The sequence below is a fragment of the Furipterus horrens genome, unplaced genomic scaffold (genome assembly GCF_987537825.1).
Source record: "Furipterus horrens unplaced genomic scaffold, mFurHor1.1.pri manual_scaffold_6, whole genome shotgun sequence".
Classification (NCBI taxonomy): domain Eukaryota; kingdom Metazoa; phylum Chordata; class Mammalia; order Chiroptera; family Furipteridae; genus Furipterus; species Furipterus horrens.
The window spans coordinates 187,582,710-187,600,939 of NW_028327176.1; the positions used below are offsets into that span (position 1 = coordinate 187,582,710).

At 47.0% G+C, this 18,230-nt stretch overlaps 1 protein-coding gene across 4 annotated transcripts in view; it reads left to right on the top strand.

The window, feature by feature from the left end:
* The window catches only part of SNX9 (sorting nexin 9), a 77,237-nt gene that overhangs the window by 29,463 nt on the left and 29,544 nt on the right, over positions 1–18,230 (top strand). For 2 of the 4 annotated variants that reach the window (XM_090280026.1, XM_090280027.1), the window contains exons 5-9: positions 9,424–9,589; positions 11,044–11,194; positions 13,380–13,464; positions 15,512–15,637; positions 15,752–15,869. In XM_090280026.1, the coding sequence (XP_090136152.1) occupies positions 9,424–9,589; positions 11,044–11,194; positions 13,380–13,464; positions 15,512–15,637; positions 15,752–15,869 (646 nt within the window). Of the gene's footprint in view, positions 1–5,632; positions 5,729–9,423; positions 9,590–11,043; positions 11,195–13,379; positions 13,465–15,511; positions 15,638–15,751; positions 15,870–18,230 lie in introns of all 4 variants that reach the window. The other 2 variants (XM_090280029.1, XM_090280028.1) reach the window with 2 other exon arrangements.

Consider the following 18,230-nt stretch of genomic DNA (forward strand, 5'->3'; position numbering starts at 1 on the left):
GGAAGAGCGTCCACGTGGTCCCTGTCCTACCGGGCAGAGTGACCGAGCAGACACTGAGCAGTGCCCGGTGGGAAACTGTGTGAGAATGCACCCGACTTTGAGGTCGGACTAGATCCTTTTCCAACCTCAATTATGTTTCTGTGATTCCTCAATGCAGCCTCGTCCTTCCCTTGTCCTTACTTACGTACTGGGCTCCAGCCAAACTGGCTTTCCTGTAAGCCCACCTCTGCCACCCACCCCTTTTCTTTGTATCTTTGCTCTCTTCCAAGAAAGACTCCTTCCATCTTTCAGAAGTCTGCCCACGCCTCAAGGTTCAGCTCAAATACCATGTCCCTTAGAAGTCTTTGTGGTTTTCCTTCCCCCTTTTGCTTCCTCTTGATTCTTCTAGCACTGCTTGTGACAGCTATAAATTATATTACTTGTGAGCTTGGTGACAAGCAGAGCTTTTGTCATACTTTTTCTATTTTTGTAACCTATAGAGGCTTTGCATCATAGTGGAGTGCTCTGCAAATGTTGGAATAATTTTTTGTTCAGCCGTAAGTGTATCAAAAGGTCCTTACAATGGAAAATGCTTTGAGATCGGCCGATTTCAGCCTGAATCCCCGTCTAAGGAAGGTGTGTGTTCTCAGCATGGGCTGTAGGACCAGGGGCAATCTCTGGCCCGTCGTTCTACCAATCAAAACTAGTTCTCTTGCAAAACTCCTCCGAGATTGTTATTATTTTTAACAGTTTAGATATTAAAGAACTGTTCTAAGTTAAGTGGATATTTAGGAATGTAGCATCTTCTTAATATGCAGAGATTTTCAGTGTAATATTTGTTATGAAAGAATTGGCAATAATAGCACTTTTTTGTTAGAACTACATTTTGCTTTCTCATGTCTCAAAATCAACGTTTTGGCCATTTTAAGGGCATTTTGTAGTCCATGTTGAAACAAACCAGGAGAAGAAACCTTCCCAAAAGTATTAAGTCTGCTTATTATTCATTATCTCAATATGGTCTGTAATGACATTTGACCTCTCAAATTGTTTATTGAAATTTCCTCTTAAAAAACCCTTATTGGAAAGGTTCTCCCTGTCTCCCCAGCCCTGCTTTTTACCCCAAATGAACCCCTCTGGTGTTGAGCCACAGGGCTTTGTAAGTGAGGATGTATACACCTATTGTCGGTTTTGTTGACATTTTTCTTCAGAGCGGCTCTAAGCAGGCAGTACTGACGTCCCCTGCTCTGTTACTCACAGACCCTTGCCTTCTGCACGACAGCCGTATGCATCTGGGGACCCTTTCAAAACTACATGCTGGTGACATTCATTGTGCAGGGTGGTTTGGTGTTTCTGTTGTTTGTTTCTGTCTAACTGGGAACAGTTGACAAATGCGAAGGCTCTGGGTGGGTGTAGCTTGAACCAGCTGTGACAGCGGGCCGGTCAGCACCGTTGCGTGCACAGCCCGTTCAGGAGAGAGGCAGGGGCTGCCCGTAAAGGCCCGCTACGCCCGGACTTCTGCTCACAGATCTACCAGGGAGCAAACGTTCTGCTGCTGTTTGTAGCATCGTCCTGTTGGGCTAATACAAGTAGTATCCATTCTCTAAGGTAAATTTTAATTTTCTTTATTTAAAAAAAATGTATCTGAAATTGACGCCTGTGGGTCCGTAATGTGAATTAACGAAGGATTTGGTAAGCCATTTCAGTTTCCAAGTAGTGTTGACGTGACTGGCTAGCAATGGAGCTCATCTGTTTTGGTGACCTCGCCTCATTTTGAAAAGAATGTATAGGTTTTATATTCCTGTTAGTAGTTTTGTGAAGTGCGTAGAGGTTCCCCTATAGAATTAGATCATGTCCTTTGAGCAAATATAGGGAGCAAATTAGGAAATTTTACAGTTCTTCTGTATTGTGAGCTGAAATGGTCACGCCTCTTACATAAGAGAATTTTACACCCTCTGTAGGCTTTCAGAAACAGTCAGATTTGTGTCAGAAGTGGATTGAAGTGTTCTTGGGTATAGGAAACACAGTGTTTGATTTCTATTCCTTCTTCCTAACATCATTGGCACGTGGTTATTAAATATTGCGTAATGAGAAATGGCAGATGAAGGCTTTGGTCAGATGACTTGCAAAAGAAGCAGAAGAAGCCGTGATAAGCTCAGCCTTCACAAAACAAGTAACTTTCCATTCGTTTTTATTGTCTGCCCCTGCACAGGGTCTTGTCCTGGCAGTCTCTAGTTCCAGAATGCCTGCCTGCCTTCTTTCCTTCCCATCAGGAGACGGCTCATCAGGGTCTGCAGTATGGCAGGCCATGGCACAAGAGGCCAGGCCACGGCACGGCATTTCCCATGGAAGTGTGTGCACAGCAGGAGTTTCCACACGCGGGAATGAGGGGGGGCCCCGAACGCTGCCCAGGCCTCTTCCCCAAGGTGGCAGTGACCAGGGACTCCTCGTACCTGGGCGAACCAACCAAACTGAATGCTCTCTGTTTACTCGTATTAAACTCTGGGCGTCCTCTGTAAGGAGCCAGGTGGGCAGTGGGAGTTGTGACCCCTCATCGCTGTCTGTGAGCCTTCACGTGTCCTTGGTACTCTCGTTTGCTAGTGTGGAAGAAAGCAGCCTTCGGGAAATGGGTTACCTTTCCCAGCAATTCTCAGAGCGGGGCCACTGGTGGTCTGACCTAGTTCAGGGGGACACACAGAGAGAAGCCATGGCTCCTGCTGCCCCCCCATCACCGGCTCCCAGCCTCTCCTGGGGTCCTTCTCACGGTCTGTGCTGTGAACGCTGTTCCCCTCAGCTCCCGTCCTGTCCACTCACTGGAAAACCAGTGAACTGTTATCCAACAAGCCCTCGTTTAGGTCTTACTGCATTTTCATTGACACCTGTTGTCGGGAGTAGGAGTTCTATCCTTACCGGTCCAGGTCCCCCAAGGATGTCCCATAAGGGGCAAAATGTAACCAAACCAGAGCCTGTCACTTTTGTGATTAGCCACTGCAGACTAGCATTTTTATTTTCTTTAAAAGAAATTCTGTAAATAACCTTTTATCATTATAGAAACAGTACATATGCCCTGGAAAAAATTAGTAAATTCAAAGTAGCACAAAAAAAAAGCATCACTTTCCCACCGGCCACTACTGTTTACTCCTGGGTCCATGTCTCATGTTCTCTGTGTGCACATGGGCATACATGTGTGTATCCATATGAGACATAGGTAGTAGATACTGTTTGTAACCTCTTCAAAGTTGTTGATCCTTTTCATTACATTTTTATCTCCCATAATGTCCACGCCAATTTTAATTTTCCCGACTGACCCAAGGCTTACACATTTGTTTGTAAGCTAGTGTTCAATCTGGGCCCGAGCTAATTGTATCTGTTATGTTCACAATGTCTGTTCAAGTTCTTTTGTTCAGCACTGCCCCTGCTTTCATAAAAAACATACTGCCTTAGCCCGTTGTCCTACACAATCCTGTCTTCTGTGTCTGTCTGGTGGTTCCTTTTTGTATCGTTTTAAGTTGTTCCTCCATCCTCTGTACTTCTTATAACTTGGAAGTTGTACCTGAAGACTTGAAGGACTCACATCGAACGTTTGGGGTGAGAACATGTCATAGGTAATCTTGTGTATTCATGCTGCTATCATCAGAAGACCTGATGTCTGGTCAGCCCCCCGCTATTGATCAGAATGACCTTGGCTCAGGGTGATGGTAGTCTTGTGCCTCCACTGTCTGGTTATGTTTTCTCCATAAAGCAGCCTGTCTGGTATAAATGTAATGCTGTTTACCATTCACCTAATGGTTCACCACCAACTGATGATCCGTGTCTGCCTGAGTCAATGACATTATTTCTTCCACGTTTCCTGAGCTGGCCGGCTTCTGTTAAGTCGGAGTGTCTTCCATCAGTGAGGGTAGTTAGCTACCTCGGAAAAGTTTCTATTGGGATTCAACGTAGCTGCCTATAACTGTTTCCCTTTAAGTGCCAGTCTTCAAAGTACGGAGTTGTTTTAATAGCTGCCTCAAAGAGTGACAAATGAGTTTTTTCTATCTTTCTTTCTTTTTTTTTTTTTTTTACTGTTAGTGGGAACCTCTGGATTTACTAGAGTGTTCTGTTTTTTTTTCTTTATGATTAATATTGTCACCTCTTGGAAGCCCATTTGAAGTATTTCCTCTGTCTCATCAATACTTGAAGATTTTCATATCCTTAAATATTGCTAATTCTCTCACCTGTGTTATTCCGGGGTCAGCTTTGATTGCTTGCTCTCTTGTTATGGGTCATATTTTCTTCTTTTCATGCCTGATGGTTTTTTATTGGATGCCAAACATTGGTGATTTTTACCTTGGTACATGCTGGATATTTTTGTATTCCCATCTATATTTTTTATCCTTGTTTTGGCATGCCAGGTAAGTTACTTAGAAACATTTTTAATTCTTTCAGTTCTTATTTTTTAAGCTTTTTAAAGGGGACCAGGACAACATTTAGCCTAAGGATATCTCGCCCCTGATGAGGGCAAACCATTTTCAGTTCTGTGCCCGCCGCCTACAAATGATGCGGCTTTTCCACTCTGGCTGGTGAGGCGGGCCCTGCGTGAGAACTGAGGCTGAATGCTCTTGTCTGGTGCGGCCTCCTGCTCAGCCCTCTGCCCCAGACTTGCAGCTGTCTCCCTGGCTCACAGAGGCTACTGGGCTTGGTGTGGGCTGCCCACCCTGGAGTCGTGGCCTGGAAGGTCTTTCCAGGCAGGATCAGGCCTTTAGTGCCTCATGCGCAGTGATTTGAAAAGAGTTTCATGTAGTTTGTCGTTTTTATTTTCTAGTTTTAACTGGAAGCATAAACTTCCAGCGACTGCATCTTGATTGTCTACTTTGCGTGTTAATTTCCAAAACCAAGTTTATCTCCATCTGTAAGATGGAGATAATACCAGCACTTACACCACCAGAGAGTTGCTAAAAAGTGCTTTTTCGGGACACTGTGTGAGCGTTAACTGATGGCAGTGGTTTTCCTCGGTAGTTGTGGTGCTGGGGTTTGAAACCGGGAGATTAGACTCCAGAGTTGTCCTCTTAACAGTGATGCCCGTGGGGCCACTGACTGGCATCGTGGGGGTGTGTCAGTTACCTGTTCTCACGACGAGGCTGCACGCTCAGCCGGTCAGAGCCTCGGGGCCACACACCAGAGACCCTGGCTCCTGAGCTCACGGCCTGGACAGGCTGGCTGTGCTCTCGGCCGGGCTCGGTGCGTTGGGTCCTCGTGTCTCTGTGGCTGCCACGCGTCAGCCCGGCGGCTCTGCTCATCTCGGCCGGGCTCTCACGTGTCTGGTGGCTGTGAAAGCAAGAGAGTCAATGTCTTAACATTTTTAAAAGCCTGGCTGTGTTTTTTCTCTGGAGTTTCTTTCCTCGGCTGGGTGACTTGCATGATATTTGTTCCATTCCTTCTGTGCTGTAAGCCATTATTTTTAGTGCTTCAGAGATCTGCATCATGACCACAAGAGCGTTGAAGATAACCCGCTGCTACACAATGGGGCTTTGTTCTTTGCATGCCACGTGTGTGTGAATGAGGGGCACACTAGAATTTTCTGGTGAGCTTAGCCCTGCTATGGGTTTGCTGTTTTTAGTTAAAAGCGTTGGTATATTCTTTTTCCCCTCCATTTACTGAGCGCCTTCTTCATTTTAAGGTGGATATTTTGGCTCAGATTGGTTGTGTTGAAAGTCTCAGCCAGTCACCACCTTCTTCAGCTTCTCCTTCTCCTCCTTCTTCTTCCATAAATAAGGTAAAATTCAAACTTGAATGCAAGAGGAAATAACCATTCAGAGCCCCTAGAAGTAAACCTTTTTCCCAGTGAGGTCATTGTTTCAGGTACAGTATCTGACAAAGCTCTTCTTAGGGCCTGTGGGACACTGGGGATTGCAGGGAAGTCTAAAGAAGACTCTTTAAGGACATGTGGCTGAGAGTCAGGAGGGGGGTTGGTGCCATAAAGGGAGGGAGCGAGGAGGAGTAGACGGGAGGGAACCAGGGAAGGAAGCTGGAGGAGCAGCAGGGAAGGGCTGCCTCCCAGGAAACCTCGGGGAGGGGCAGAAGGGGTAACAGTGGCCTTTGCCTACTGCTGCGGGACAGAGAGGGTTGGGGCTGTGGAAGCGAAGAGGTGGGAGGCCAAAATAGGGGAAGGGCCGCTCGGGAGAGAGACCGAACTGGAAAGACTGCGTGAGCCCGATTACTAGTTACTGACATTAGAGGGGGGTCCTGGAGGTCAGGAAAAGGTCATCAGAGAAAGAAAACTGGTAGAAAGTCGAGAGAAACCGGAGATTTTGGGGCAGTCAGGTTGGAAGATTTATGACTGGGAGTCAGATTGAGTCAAGACAGAATGTTTCAGGAAGAATAACAAGAGCTGGAGAGAGAAGCAGACAGTCACTAGATTTGCCTACAGGATTTCATAACCTAGAGAGCGTGCTACGGTGGTGTTCGTAACCAAATAATGCATCAATTTTGACAAGCCATTTGCAAACAGAGTAGTTCTGCAGAGAATTATGTTGTGTGTTTTGTCCTAAGTGTTAATTTTTTAGGACCCTTGCTGTGAATAGTTCACAGTCGGCTCTCCCTCAGGACCAACGCAGGCCTTTCCTGACAGGTGGCTGACATAGGCTCACTGTCACGGCAGCGCTGGCCTCTACTCCTCCTGCCCGTCTAGTCTGTAACCTGCCCATCTAGCCTGTAACCTCCTGCCCGTCTAGTCTGTAACCTCCTGCCCGTCTAGCCTGTAACCTCCTGCCCGTCTAGCCTGTAACCCTCCGCTCCTTGCAGGTTGCCTCACTCTCTCCTGCCAGCTTTTCTGGGTCTGAGACAGGCTGCCTGGGTCACAGCCTCGCCGAGGGCTCCCGGGTAGAAAGAGGCAGAGCCAGGACCTGAACTCCCAGCTAGACCCAGGGGGCAGCTCTGCTCTGACCGCACTGCCCTGGGGGGTCTGTCCCTGTGTCCCGGGTCCACTTGGGTAGCTTGAAGGTATTGTCTCCTGAGCCATGGGTTTGAGAAACTCAGTCGTAGGGACGCAATGGCTTTGCTATTAACATCTGACTTTGAGCAAACTCCCTAGTAACTTCATTTTCCCCTGCGGGTATAAAGATGCATTAGAATGAAGTCAGACTTCCACAGATACAACATATTCTGCTTTTGGTGCTCCTCGCTGTGGCGGCCAGCAGCCAGCCACCCCATCTGTCAGCTGATGAAGAGCAGGCCATGGCCAGCGTTACAGGGTCTGAAACCTCAGAGGAGTATGTTAGTTTGGGAAATTCTCTTATAAATCCACCCCCCCGTCACCCCTCCCTCTTTCCTCCTCTCCCCTACGCCAAATTTTTTTCATGTGAGAGAGAAGACTCCAGTGAAGAAGAAATTTTTCTCTTCCATGTTCTTGTATAAACAGATTCAACATTAAAGAAAAAGATAGTACTTGTTTTCCCTGAACTTATCTGTAAACTTAAGGTGATTGAAATGAAAATCAACACATTTTTAAAAATTTGACACCTGAATGCTAAAGTCCAGATTGTTTTAGGTTTAAAATATTCAACTGATGCTGAAGTTCATGTGTAAAAATAAACCAGTAGAAGATGTTAGGCTAAAGTGCTAATGGATTCTATCCTGAGGGCTCCAGAGTAGCTTGGTGCTAGTACAGATTGATTATTAGGTTTCAACAGAGTCTGGAAATGGGCCCCAGTCCAGTATGTGACGAAGGTGACATTTCAGATTAGTGCGGGGAAGACGGATCATTTGTTAAATGGTAGGACAGCAGACAGATTAAAAGATGACATTAAGGTGGAGTGCTATATTATTCTCCTTTTTAAAATCCTCACCCAAGGATATGTTCTGATTTTAGAAAGAGAGAAAGAGAGAGAATCATCGATGTGAAAAACATCGATTGGTTGCCTCCCATATGTGCCCTGACCGGGGATCAAACCTGCCATCCTTTGGTGCACGGGACAGCAGTCCCACCGACTGAGCCCCCCATCAGGGCTACATTATTTCTTACCAGAGTAAATTCCAGACAGATTGAAGATTTAAAAATTTTAAATCAAGGAAACAAAAACCAAAAAAGGAAAACAGAAACACCCATGAACAAACCTGTGCTCAGCTCTTGGTGGTTCAGCAGGGCTGGGAGGGGGACTGCAGGCACCTTACTGCAGTGTTCCTTCAGACCGGGGGCTGTGTGTTGGCCTGTTCAAAAATTGTATTTATAATAATAATTAAACTATAAAACTGCTCAAAGGAATAATGGGAGAAGAATATTTTAAGAATAATTCTGGTGTATGATGGCTCCCTTCTGTGTGAGATAAGACTCCTCCGCATGTCAGTGAGATGTAAGAATGTCACTGCACAGCCTCGTTGCAGAGCAGTTTGACAAAATCCGTTGGCTGTAACATGAATGCACACTCTCATCAGCCCAGCGGTTTTTCTTCAGGAATCTCACTTAGGCCCAGTGGGCACACGGGGAACGGTGTACGAGGATGTGCCTTGCAGCCTCATTTACAGCAGCGGTATACTGAACGCACAGTAAATGAGCATCGCCGTACGCCGGGTGGCTCACGGGGAGGAAACGCAGTGGGACTCGGGGGCCGCGTGAAGGAACGACGCCGTCCGCATGTGCCGGTGCGCCTTGGAGCCTGGCCCAGGCTCGTGCGTGCGCGGTGAACCAAAGGGCAGGGCAGAAGCACGATCTGGGCTCACTTACGTGTTTAGGAACACAAGGGTCTCTAGGAGGGGGATGTTGGGGTAAGTGTGGACCAGGAACTTGTTAGCACTAGTTGTCTTTGAAAGAGTGGTTGGCATCTCAGGGGGTTAGGCATGTCTTTATTTTTTTATCCTCACCCAAGGACGTTTTTTTTTAATTGCATGACCTTTAATTCCATTTTAAATTTCTTTTTAAAACTGAGAATGTATTACTTTCTCAAATAAAAATAATAGCCTAGTAAAAATACAACTGATTGCTCTAAATCAAAGTGGCTAAAACGTCCTTATTATTAGCATGTAGAATCTCAAAAGCATAATGTTAAATAGGACAAAAAACACGTTGCCAAGAAATCTATACAGTACAGTGTTGCTGAACGCAGGTTTGAAAGTATCAGAGTCATCCGTGCTGCGGACGTCGGCAGCAGCGGCGCATAAACACGCACAGGAACGCCGGGGCTCGGAATCGGGGAAGGAAGGGGGCCGGGGGGAGTGGGTGCGAGTCCAGCTGCTTCTTCGTGACTGGTTGTAAAGTTCCTAAGCAAATACGGTAGGTTAATGCTGCCTTTTGGGCTCTCCTCCATGTTTAAAATTTTTATTATTTAAAATTTATTATGTGTTGTTATTGTTTTAAATTTCTGTTGATCTCTTTCAGCATCCCTAATGTATCCAGTTTGTTTCGTGATTCCCACCGGCTCGAGTCGTGCTTCCGGGAAGTCACAAACGTTCTTGCTTTTTCTCCCCTGATGACAGGTTGGCAGTGGCAACGACCCCTGGTCCGCCTGGAGCGCCTCCAAATCTGGGAACTGGGACAGCACAGATGGCTGGGGAGCCAAGCCCGAGGGGGCGGCAGCCCAGAGGAGCGCTGCCAACAACTGGGACGCCGCCTTTGGGCATCCGCAGGCCTACCAAGGACCAGGTGCGCGCGTGGGCTCCGCTGGTGGGCGCCTGAGGTACAGACAGATGTCCTTCGAAGGACCTGCTCTCGGACCCCTGGTCCCTCACAGCAAACCCGTTCGTCTGGGTCTGTTGTAGGTGCTTGTCAGTGAAAACCCTGAGTCCGATCTCCGTTGTCTGATGTGAGGTCACACATGCAGGTGTTTGCAGAGGCCACATTCACAAAGCAGGAGGACACTTTAAAATCTTGGCAATTAACACACATTTATTTGCTTTTAAATCTTGGGCCTAAAAAATGTGTGTACACATCAAATACAGTTTATCACCTGCCAGTTTATGATCTCTGACTTAACCGTTTCATCTTTTTCTAAACTACCTGTTTGACTCCCAGGCTATTCATGGAAATACTGAGGCAGAAAAGGAATTTATAGAAAAGGAAACAATTCAGAAATTGAGGAAGGGTGTGAATGTCTCTTCAGAAATTAAGTAAAAAAGAAAAATCTGCTCATCATTTTTTATGATCCTCGTATGAGCACATCGTGCCTGGAGTCCATGGTGAGGGACTGGCACGCAGGGACCGTGAAGGGCACAGGAGCTGGTTCCGAGCTCCCGTGGAAGGAGCAGACTGTCGCAGACCCAGGAGTCGCGGGCTGTGTAGAAGCGTGGAGGCTAGACCGCTGACGTTAGCTCTGTAGTGATGTGGCATGGCCGCAGGAAGCTCGGCCCGGGTCCTTCTATACTTGTTGTTCTGTCCTCTTTTACTTTGGCATTTACCTCTCGTGGTGGCACTGAGGGCAGAGGTCGCAGGGCCGTTTCCTGCCTCGTAGCGAAAGGCCACCCCCGACCATCAGAGGTGGAGACAGAGGCCCAGGAATGGGCGAGCAGCGGAGCGAGAACGCTGGCAGCCTTGCCTGACGCGGAGTCCCGCGTGTTAGGCTGTTGCTGCTGCCTAGCGACCCCCCCCCCCGCCCATGTTTCTCTTCCCCTTTCCGCTCTGTCCTGTCCTCTTTCTTTCCGTCTGCGCCTCATTGCCCTTCTCCCGCCTTTATTGCTCGTGCTGAATGATTCCTTTCCCCAGCTTCCTCATACTGTTGTCCTTCCTGATCTTCTCGGCCTCAAGGGTACTGATCTGCTTATTTGCAAGTTTATAAAGCTGCATTCACCAGTGCACGGGCCCCTGGAAGGCCTTCCCTTGGGTACCGGGTCGCATTTTGTAGTCTGCATTCATGTGAAACTGCCGGAGGACAGTCCTCCTGAAGCTTGTTCTGACTTGTCTTTGGTACTAAAGGCAGACTCTGCAGTCCAAGCCTTAAAACTGCCGCAGGCCTGTCCCCTCGTGTCTACGATGGACCCCTAGGATGCACCCTCTTCTCCTTTTTTAATTGTTCAGCCAGTTGCAGGTGATTATCAGAGAACTAAGTCGTGCCCTTTTTATTTTGTTTTTCTTGACTGATCCTGTTCTGTGCCCACCCCTAGCAACAGGTGACGATGACGACTGGGACGAAGACTGGGACGACCCCAAGTCCTCGTCTTCCTACTTCAAGGACACAGAGGCGCCCGAAGCAGGAGGTGCCCCGCGCGGAAACAGCCGTCCTGGCGCCTCGTCCATGAAGCTGCCCCTTAACAAGTAGGTCTGAAGGGAGTCGGGAAACGGGAACTCTGGGGGACCAGACGGGAGGCACGAAGAGGCGTTTCCTCTTCTCGTGACCTACGGAGCTTTGCGATGTGCTGCTCACTTTTACTTGGACCTTGGCTTGGTAGCTTACTATCATTTTTTTTTTCATTTTAAAGGAAATAGTTGTCCTATTTAATGATCTGCAAACACTATTTTACCTTTATCAACTCCATGACATAATAAGGTTTCATTGTGATATCACAGGAAAATTAAAAGTAATAACTCTGTGTTAAATGTCTTACTAGTATTTATCGCTTACCGTATTGCCAGGCATTGTACAAAGTGGTTGGCATGCAGTCTTACGGGACCCTCCTCTCCCATGTAGTACATATAATCTCTGGTCTGTGTGGGGAAGAACTGGAGCTCAGAGGGGCTGAGTAACTGCCCAGACTCACACGGGTGTAAGTGACCTGGTCAGGAGTCCAGGCCCCCAGCCTCCTGAGGTCTGTGACCCAAACTGTGCCTAATGTGCTTCAGACTTTGTTCTCACCTCGATTTCTCTTCAATGAAAGAGAAGACGTTCTGAGCAGGCATGTGGAGGTGCTGCCCAGCAGGCAAGCCTGTGGCCAGCGTGGACAGAGAGCACAGCCTGCTGGATGGGCGGTTCTGGGGAATCCGGTTTACACTGGGGCAGCGTGAAGGGCATGTCACTTAGGCTGTCCACAGACTCTTCAACGGCAGTTACGTTTCAAATAGTTTCGTGTTCTAAAATTGCTGATACTTTTTCTCACTGTTCCAAGTCTGTGCTTCAAAGCAGATACCAAGGAATGTGAACCTGTGTCTGGAAAACATACATCAAACATTATGGTTACAATTATGTCTAGATATCGGGCTCTAGTTCTAGATCTGCACACAGATGTGTAAGGTCAGTAAGTCCTGTAAGTCTCCTTGGTATATTTGGATAACATTGGTGATTAAACATCACCTTTTAGCTGTCCACGTTTCCTACCTCTCTGTCTAGTTTCTCCCATTACGTATTTTCGCGCTCAGTTGCTTGTATAATAAAATTAGTCATTGCTTATTGACAGTATCCTATTCCTTAGAGTCAGATTTGAGGTTTTCAGTGTGGTCAGTCATGATGTATGTTACTCTTTGTTATTCTTTGAGCCTGAATACAGAGTATATTTAAAACCCGTTAAAATAGGACATATCTTTCTGTCCTTGTTTGAAAGTGAGGAGGCAGGGACTGAGTCACAGGACTGGCCAAGTTCCCGGGGCTGGAAAGTGAGGTTGTGGCCTGTGGCCCCGCTTCCCTGTGCTTGCTCCCCCACTGCTCCTTCGTGTTCTCCTTGGCCGTGGGGTCCTGAGAAAGCTGGATGACCTGTTCGAACCTCAGTTTCCTCATCTCTAACGTGAAAGGGTTGGCTTTAAGAATTTTCTGCTCTAAAATTTCATTCCAGGTAGAAACCAAATCAAAGCAGTCCTAATGTGCATCTGCAAAAATTTCTACAACCCAAATTAACCTTGTCTCCTTTAGAAGTAGCTCTTTGGGTGGCCAGGCACTGATCCCAGCTTTTCTCTGGTTTTAGAAATTTGCTTTGGATTTAGATTTGGTTTCTGGCAGTAGCCAGTTTTATTATGTTTCAGTTCTCTATGACGACCTGCTTTCTTTTGTGTCTCATAAACTTTTTTTCTTTTTTTTTTTTGGCAATTCCAAAAGACAATAGCATGCGTGCTTAAGAACAGCAGCAGGGTCCCTGGGACGGTTGCGGCTTCCCTGAGGGACTGTGCTGAAAGGCAGCTTGAATTTGGATACAGAAGTGCCTGTGGTGGCCATTGGCCCTGGTGGTCAGCTCCCAGCATCTCCACCTGTGTGACCTGGGGGACGTTTCTCTGTCTGCCCTTCACTCTTTGTGGGTGATAGGGTGTTTCAGACCCACTTAAGCAAATAGAGTGCCATAAATATCACACCTTCTGGAGTCAAACTGTTCTCTTACCCGCTAAAGTGTAATTGAAGGACTAATTGGCCATTGAACAATCTGATTACATTAGGTTTCATTTACCACAGTTTCCTAGTTCTAGTACATCTGAAAGACAGAACAAGGCTAAAATGGTGGTGTTAAGGAAAGTGGATGAGAGCTGTATAATTCTCCTAAGGAAAGCTATAACGCTCACAAGCATTTGTCTTCATGATCAGGTTTCCTGGATTCGCAAAACCTGGGATGGAACAGTATTTGTTGGCTAAGCAACTAGCAAAACCCAAAGAGAAAATTCCTATCATTGTAAGTTTGTTCATTTTTATTTGTTTGCTCTGTTTCTGATTAAGCTCTTTTATATGCTTTAAAGCTAAGAGGATCATTAGTCATTTGGAAAGCACTTTTAAACACATGTTATCCTCCAGATAACTGGCAGTGTGTGTTAGTATTTTAAGAGTGCTAAAGATAATTAGCATAAATTAAGACCTGTTCTTTGTATTGTTTAGATATTCTTTACATTTACCTTTCATATTTAGTAATTGAACCAATAACACCAATAGTATATATATTCTTCTAATCACTTTTCATCTCTTAGCTTGTCTTAAAGTATCTTTTACATGCTGTTTTTCTACCATATAGATTTAGCTAATAAACCCATATCAAATATTCAGGTGCCTTCCTGGCAAAGTACATGCATGTTATCAGAATAACGTGCCTTTTCCACTGTGTTGATAATAATTAGTCTTTATTCCAGTAAAGCAGCAACTAGCAAGTAAAAGCTGAAAGTTAATGATATCATTATGAATGTCTGTCTTAGAATAATTTAGTTATTTCGTTACATGCCCGGGCTCTTTAGTTTCCCCCACGTGTTGACCGCTGGTAGATTCTCTATGCGAGCATTACAGAGCTGGCATTCCCAGGTGGAATTCTGGGAAAGAGAACTGTGCTGTCTTCTGACCTCATTGACTTAACCCTGTGCCTGTAAGTGCGATCACCGTGCACGCAAACAAGGAGGAGGAGACTTCTTATTCTATAACCTGTGTCCTGGGAAACTTGATAAAAGTTCAAGAATGATAGTGGACTTATTTTATTACTTGTTCCTACAACTTTGAAACCTAGAAACCTCCAGAAAGGGGGGATGTGACCAAGACCTCGTTTTTCCTTCTTTCCTCAGAGCAAATTTGGGCCAATTACCTTCTTACATAGTCTAAGACAGGTACCCTTAATGGTGTTATTAATTTAAAATTTTTTAAATTTATTTTATTTTTCTTAAGACGTTTTTTGTAAATACTGAACATGTATCATTGTTTTTTTCATTAACTTTAAATCTCCATACAATTAAGAGCCCATAGCCCTGCCCCTTCGATTCGCAAAGGGGACTTGGTCACAGCTTGGCAGTGGTGGGACAGAACTAAAGGACCCCAGGACTTGTGTCCCCGAAGTCTTAGGTAGAACTGGACCATGCCCCCTGCAGGCAGGCTGGCCCACATGGGCTTCTTGGCTGGAAGAGGAAACCTAGGAAAGCCACCGAGTCTTCAGGAAACCCAGAGAAAGCAGAGACCTGGTTCTTTGCTTTGAAGGCACAACAACCCACCCCCACCCCAGCCCCACTAAGAAAACATGGCCCATGGGTGCTGAGCCCTAGCTGATCAGAATCGCCTCTCCTGGTCCCAGTCGCAGTGAGAAGTTCCCCAGAGGCTCCTCTTAAAGTCTTCACTCTGTAGCTTTAGGAGTTTTCTGGATCTGGGCTCCCCTCTTGGAGACCCAGAGTAGCACGCTGTCTGAGGTCTTCTCTCTAGTCTCTTACTAAAACCCTCTGGACCCCAGTCATCATCCTCACCAATAACGTCGGAACCTTCGCACCCCACCCCGCTTTTTCTTCCTCCCGCCTTTAGAAGGACTGGGGCTGGGTGTCCAGAAAACGAGGGCGCTGAGCGCGTCTGAGGCAGCTTGACGCTGTGCAGGCATCCAGGGGTGTGAGTTTGTATTTCACAGACTCTCAGCCTGCGATGCGTCAGAAATTTATAAGAACTAGCCCTTCATACTATGACTGAGACGCCTGGACTGGAGAGAGGGACGGTGTTCCACCCAGCGCCCCCGGAGGGGAGGGAAGCAGGCCTCCGTGGCGCCCGGCCTGCGTCCCGGTGAGGGACAGCGGGCGTGTGCTGGCTGACCTGGGCGCCGGTGCGGCCTCGGCAGCGCGGGGGCGTTTGTGTCGCTTTGCAACCAGGGGGAGCAGTGACCCTCCAAAGGGCTTCTGGCCCTAAAGAGAATCGTTTGATGATTTACATCAGTTTTGCTTGCTCTCCTTCCTGGTAACAAACTGATTAACTCTCCCTGGAACATCGTGCAGGTTGGAGATTATGGCCCGATGTGGGTTTATCCTACCTCTACCTTCGACTGTGTGGTGGCAGATCCCAGGAAAGGCTCCAAAATGTACGGGCTGAAGAGCTACATTGAGTATCAGCTGACACCCACCGTAAGTGTCCGAGTTACCGCGGGCAGAACCGTGCTTCTGTCCCGGTGAGCACTGGCTTTTCCTTCGTGTTCGGTAACTGGCATCGTGACTGTCTCTCTCTCCCTTGTTCTGTAGAACACGAATCGGTCTGTAAACCACAGGTACAAGCACTTTGACTGGTTATATGAGCGTCTCCTGGTGAAGTTCGGGTCAGCCATTCCAATCCCGTCTCTGCCAGACAAGCAAGTCACAGGTGAGTGTGTGACGCTGGACTTGGTGCCAAGTGCAAAGCCTCCGGTTCGCTTCTGGTAGAAGTCGGCATTGGCGTTGCCCTCCTCCAGAGGAGCCAGGTGCAGGAGTTTGGAAACAGTAGCCACCTACAGCTGTGCGTGCTGTGCATATATTTGGGAGTTACCGGAACACCCAACAGGGAAGTTTCATAAAATTTCCCATCAGAGTTCTTGTGCACGTGCCCTGAATTCTAGCATCATTGTGTCTTTGTAGCTGCACCCTTTCCGATAGAAGTGCATGAATTTTTTAAATGTGAAAAATGATACCTGAGAAAAAGGCAGTGACCCACGTAGCCTCGAGTGGAAACGAAAATCTGTGGCCCGCCCGCTGCGAGCGCTGCGGGCCGTGCAGATGTGCGGTTCTCAGGAGAAGTGCGCACCCATCAGAGGGCGCGGCCCAGAGCCGCTGCCGGGGCCAGGCGTCCTGCTCAGCTATTTGGGTGACTGTTTTATTTAAATGGTTTTATTTATCGTTGGTTATTCGCCTCTCCTTTTCCTTATTTATTTAAGGTGTCATGTTTCCCCACTGGCCCTACCCCAAGTCATCTGGTCAATAATCCAGAGCTGTCATTGATTTTTTTAAAAAAACCTCCCAGTATAGAACCTGGAATATTAGTACTCAGGACTCAGTGTGTTTTTCTTGGAATAAAAGTTTATAAAGAAGCTGAGCTTTACTAGAGTTTGGAAAGATTTTTAGTCTATAGCTAGAAATTCTTCAGGTAAATGCAACTCGTAAGGATAGAAAGGAAGGGTCAAAGGTGAGAGTGTGGCTTCGGGTCTGAGCTAGACAGGCCTTGAAGACAAGTGGACGTCCACAGGCTCCCCTGAACCCGGTGAGAAGGAAGCGGGAGTCTGAGAAGCAAGGGGGGACCGGGCGGGGGTTCACCCTCCCTCGGTGAGAGCTGAGCTGAGCAGCTCAGAGAGGGACAGACATCTTAAGCAGCCAGATGGCAGAGGCAGCTCCAGACACCGTCGGGGCTGTGGCACAGTGTGTCCCTCCGCGCCGGCGGCCGCGGGCCCGCACACGTCCCTGTGCTGTCCCAGCTCAGACGCTAGACCCGCCGTGCTCCGTGGTGCCGACAAGGACGGGGATGGGACTCCACTGCTCGCCCTGTTACAGGGGAGCTGTGGGCCAGCTGACCTTTAGTTAGGGTTCGTGGCCTTGGAGTAAGAAAGTAGTTCTTCTCCTAGAAACTTCACTTTGCATTGCGTTTTACGTTTTATGTGTCTCTGCAAGTTGTTAAGGAGGTGGGAACATTTGTTTTTCGTTTTGATTTTGATTTTTTTTTTTTTTTTAAATTCTAAAGTTTCGAGTTGTCACAGCAGAATGGAGAGCGGGGCTGGGGCCGCATGGCCACACGGCTGAGCACGTCCTCACCCTCATCTGGGTGGCTCGTGAGCAGGGGCAGCTGAGGGGAAGCCATCGGGGTGGCCGGGCTACTGTGCGTTGCTGCCTCCGTCGCTCAGAGGTGTCCCTGTACCCCTGGTTCTGTGCCCGAGTCACATGTTAGTCACTGTCCCTCCTTTTTGTCATCCTGCTGTTATAAATCATGGCTTTCTTTAAAAAATTTAATTTCTTTCCATGAAAACTTCAGTCTGCCTTCTCCATATTTTCAAATTTCAGCTCATTTATCATCTTGACTGGCACAAGTTGTGAGTGTTGAAGTCAGTGGATTAATGAGTTATTTTAGGGCTAAAGAGATTCGTAGATCACTTGGGTTTTAATACATTGTTTATTTGAAATCAGATAACTCAGTTCTATTTTAAAGCATCATAGAGCCATGGTTCTATTCCCATATTAAGGTTTGTTTCTCTGAAAAAAAAATGTTCAGGCTTGAAGCCAGGGCTCTCTCATAGAAAAGCCAGAAAGCAAGAGCCCCTCGTCTGAAGAAAGTTGAGCTTTGATTCCCTGACTGGGATGTTTGCCGAGGAAATGGAAAAGCACAGAAGCCGCTTTATCTCTCCCTCATCTTGTTTGCCTCCTGCCCGTGAGGCCACAAGACCATTATTATATAAACTTCCCTCTCACTTAAATCCCGAGAACGGAAAAAGGAATGCTGGGTAGGTGATGTCACGACTTTCCTGTGGACTGCTGATCGGTCCGTGAAAAGCTCAGAGTGAACATTTTTTTATTTGTTTATTTGTTCATAGATTTTATTCTTTGTGAAATAATGTTGAATGAATCTGGTTTTTACGCCTGGGTGGAAAACCGATATATTCACATTCTTAGTGAAAACCTAAGTAAGGTTCATTGAAAATGGGGACGTGGAAATCCCTCCTCCACCTGTTTCTCGAATTCTCTGAAACCTGGCATGAAAATCTCA